General features: G+C 27.1%; 1 protein-coding gene across 1 annotated transcript in view; it reads left to right on the forward strand.

Annotated features, from left to right (window-relative positions):
• Positions 1-4,412, forward strand: part of LOC108578153 (structural maintenance of chromosomes protein 1A-like) — a 7,315-nt gene that overhangs the window by 476 nt on the left and 2,427 nt on the right. The window contains 11 exon segments of the mRNA XM_017941429.1: positions 317-511; positions 596-774; positions 1,123-1,261; positions 1,421-1,885; positions 2,002-2,430; positions 2,534-2,745; positions 2,959-3,127; positions 3,201-3,323; positions 3,653-3,784; positions 3,880-3,945; positions 4,018-4,175. Coding sequence (XP_017796918.1) covers positions 317-511; positions 596-774; positions 1,123-1,261; positions 1,421-1,885; positions 2,002-2,430; positions 2,534-2,745; positions 2,959-3,127; positions 3,201-3,323; positions 3,653-3,784; positions 3,880-3,945; positions 4,018-4,175 — 2,267 coding nt within the window.

Consider the following 4,412-nt stretch of genomic DNA (forward strand, 5'->3'; position numbering starts at 1 on the left):
TTGTATATTGGAATGCATATGATACTTTAATTTTATTAACATTTAGCAATTCACAAGAGAGCTTTCTTTATTACGAAAAGATTGCCTTCACGTGAAAGGCTAGAATAAAATTAATGTGATGAAAATTCTTTCAAAAATATTTGTTGTTATACAAAATTATACAAAATAATTTTGTGTTTAAAGTACATTATTCTTTCAAATAATAAAAAGAATGCTTTCCATAAATTGCCAAATTTGAATAGAATTAAAAGTTAGACATAAATATAAACATATGAATATAAGTAAAACAATACATATTATAAATAAATCATTTAAGAAATTATTATATTGTAATAAATCATCCAAAATGATAAATTGTAGTGTAAAGTGACTTTTATCCCTTTTATCTTATACTATTACTATAAATTACAGTGCATCTGTAACTGCTGTTTTTGAACTAGAAGATGGCAATGGAAAGAGCTTTATGCGTTCTGTACAGGGATCTTCCTCGGAGCACAGAATAAATAATAATGTAGGTTCTACATATGTTTAAAATGCAAATGTAATTTTAAACTTATTTAAGAAAAAACACATGATTTTCATGCACATTTTACAGGTTGTTACCAGTCAAGTATATCTCAATGAACTAGAGCAACTAGGCATTAATGTCAAAGCAAAAAATTTTCTGGTATTTCAAGGAGCTGTTGAATCAATTGCTATGAAAAATCCAAAAGAACGTACTGCACTTTTTGAAGAAATTAGTAATTCTGGAGCGTTAAAAGCAGAATATGAGAGGTAATTTTTGTACATATTAACACACATACACACAAAATTTCTTATGACAAGGTTTTATTCTGTACTAATAAAAATGCATACAATTAATATGTTTTTACTTATGCAAATTTTAGTATTTGAAAATAATATGTTAAATGAGAAGACAAAGTACAGCCTAATTTTCATATTAGATAATATACAATTTCTTACCTAAATTTTTACTAGAATTTCATAGAAATAGTTATTCTATACTGAACTGCTAATCAACAAGTGTTAAGCAAATTCATTTCATAATGTATATATAATATATTCTGAACAATTATTAGTATATTTTTTTGTATAAGGTGTATGAGATTCCTCATGTTACAGACTAAGGACAGAGATGCTAAAGGCAGAAGAGGAAACTCAATTTTCATACCAAAAAAAGAAAGGTATTGCTGCAGAAAGAAAAGAAGCAAAATTGGAAAAAGAAGAAGCTGAGAAATATCAACGTTTGAAGGAAGAATATGTATGTTTACTTGTTTATTGATTGCATATCAAACATTTGTAAATTTTTTTAGAAAATCACGAATTTAATTAACTCATAAAATTTAATACACAAGTATATATATCATCTAATGTGTGTGTGTGTGCAGATATATAAAAGCAATTGTATTATTTATTATAGGTAGAAAAACAAGTAGAGCTTCAACTATTTCGTTTATTTCATAATGAAAAGAGCACAGAGAATTTAGAAGTTTCACAGAAGAAGAAACAACATGAAATAGAAAAAATTGAAAAGAAAAAGGAAAAAGCAGAAGAATTATTAAAAGAAAAAAAGAAAGAAGCTGGAAAATTGGGAAGAGATCTTGCTAAAATAGAGCAAGATATTAGGGAAGTAGAAGTTGAGATAACAAAGAAAAGACCCACATTTATCAAAGCAAAAGAACGTGTTGCACACATGCAAAAAAAAGTAGAATCTGCTCGGAAATCTCTAGCACAGGCACGTATTGCAGATGAAGCTCATAAGAAAGATATAAATGAACTTCAAGAAGAATTGCGACAAGTAGAAGAAGCTAAAGCAGCTTATGAAGCAAGTATTGCTGGACAATCACAGTTACAAGGAAGAGATGTACAACTTGAAGATGAACAGGTAAAAACATAGATAAGATTTATATAATATATGTAATATCTTTCAAAGTAGTTCATTTCAAAGTAATGTTATAAATTTAATTTATAAAAATTATAAGTCTATAAAATTAATTTAAGGTTAGAGAATATAATCGCTTAAAAGAGGAAGCAGGCAAACAATCAGCAAGATACTTACAACTTCTTGATTCTATTAATCGTGAGCAAAAATCAGATCAAGATCGACTCGATAATGAAGGAAGAAAGAAAACTGATATAGAAAATAAACACAAACAGAAAGGTCATATGCGAGATGAAGCTCTCAAAAGAGTAGAAAAATTGGAAGAACACATAAGGACGTCGGAAGCTGCCTTAGAAGATCAAAAAAAATTGCGAGCTGACTTACAGTCTGATGTTGGTACATCAAAAGACAAAATACAAAATCTACAACGAGAATTAGAAAGTATTTCGGAACAATTGGGTGATGCAAAAGTTGATAAGCATGAAGTGTCAAGAACTAAAAAGAAAACTGAAATTGTAGAAAATTTTAAACGTTTGTTTCCTGGAGTAGTAAGTGATAAATTACATTTAGTATTTAATTTAATTTTTATAAATTATTATTTAACAAGTTCAACAATATGAACATTACGTAATTATTACTATTACTCCCTAGTATGATCGTATGTACAATATGTGTGAACCTATTCATAAGAGATATAATGTTGCAATTACAAAAGTTCTTGGTAAATATATGGAAGCTATTGTTGTTGATACTGAAAAAACAGCTAGACAATGTATTCAATATCTCAAAGAGCAATATCTTGAACCGGAAACATTTCTCCCTCTTGATTATATTCAAGCAAAACCTTTGAAAGAAAGACTTAGGTATGTAGTGTAAATTTCGTTAATTTTACAAATGAACTAATTTAATATGAAAGTGATTCTCTTAATATTTTTAAGAACAAGTCATCTATATTAAAAGTTTTATTTAATATTATTCATGATTAAAAAATATTCTTATATACTGTATTTTCTTGTTTTTCTTTCGTGTTATAAAAATTTTAATATTACACCACATAATCAAGTTTCTTTTTCCAGAAATATACAAGAACCTAAGAATGTAAAATTGTTATATGATGTGTTACACTTCTCACCTAAAGATATTGATAGAGCTGTATTATTTGCTACGAATAATGCACTTGTATGTGAAACTCCTGAAGATGCAAATAAAGTTGCTTATGAGATGGATAAGAAAGCAAGATATGATGTATGTATATAATACCTAATTTTTTAAAGTATTGTAATATGTATGTATATATAATATATGCATATAATTACAGTGTGTTGCCTTAGATGGAACATTTTACCAAAAAGCTGGAATTATATCTGGTGGTAGTTTGGACCTTGCAAAGAAAGCAAAGAGATGGGATGAGAAACAAATGTCTCAATTAAAAGCACAAAAAGTAAGACATTTTAATCTTACATAATGTGAATCTTAAGTCATATTTTTTGTTTAGTTACTACTAGAAAAAGGAACATATAGATATGTTCAATTAAAAATTGATATAGTTACACGTTATACGTGCACTGTTGCACTTACAGGAAAAATGCGGTTACAAGAAATTTATATAATCTTTACACCATTCAAAATTTCCCTCTGTCTTTTTTCCTAATTGTAACCAAACATGAAATGTGATTTACTGCAATTATGCGACTTATCATGTATGCAATGTACTTTATACATTATATTGTATTTAAGATTATATCGTATTAAAATTTAAATATTTTGTAGGAAAAATTAACCGAAGAATTGCGTGAATCTTTAAAAAAATCACGGAAAGAATCTGAATTAAACACGGTTGAATCTCAAATACGTGGATTAGAAACTCGTTTAAAGTATAATAAAAGCGATTTAGCTGCCACTGTAAGTAATACGAAATAAAATGTAACAGCAATGATAATAATACTTTACTATATTTTTTACGTAAGTATTTAGTTACTAAATTGTATTTATTACAGCAAAAACAAATTTCTGAACTTGAAACAGAATTAGATGGCCTTCAGAACGAATTAAATATGTTTGGTGTACGTATAGATATCTTGTTTATTACACTTCCATAAAAATGTCTACTAAATTGATACACTTTTTATATATAGCCAGCAATAGCTGCAATTGAAAAAACCATGGCTGAGCGAGACCAAGAAATACAAAACATTAAGGAGAAAATGAATAATGTCGAAGATGATGTATTTGCTAGTTTTTGTGAACAAATAGGTGTTTCTAATATTCGGCAATACGAAGAAAGGGAATTACGGTATGTATATTTAATTATGATATTAAACTATCTTTTGGTGTAGTATAAAAACTTTGTTATTATTTATGTTAATAGTTTTTGTATTATTAATTACATTATGACCATAATATACAAGATGAACGATTCAAATATAATAACGTTTTTAACGTTATCAAACATTTTCTAAAGAACAATTTAAGTCAAAATAAAGAATATTACAATAATAAAAAAACATTTCGAAGTTATTGTTCTCAAGAC

The sequence above is a fragment of the Habropoda laboriosa genome, unplaced genomic scaffold (genome assembly GCF_001263275.1).
Source record: "Habropoda laboriosa isolate 0110345459 unplaced genomic scaffold, ASM126327v1 scaffold1329, whole genome shotgun sequence".
Lineage (NCBI taxonomy): Eukaryota > Metazoa > Arthropoda > Insecta > Hymenoptera > Apidae > Habropoda > Habropoda laboriosa.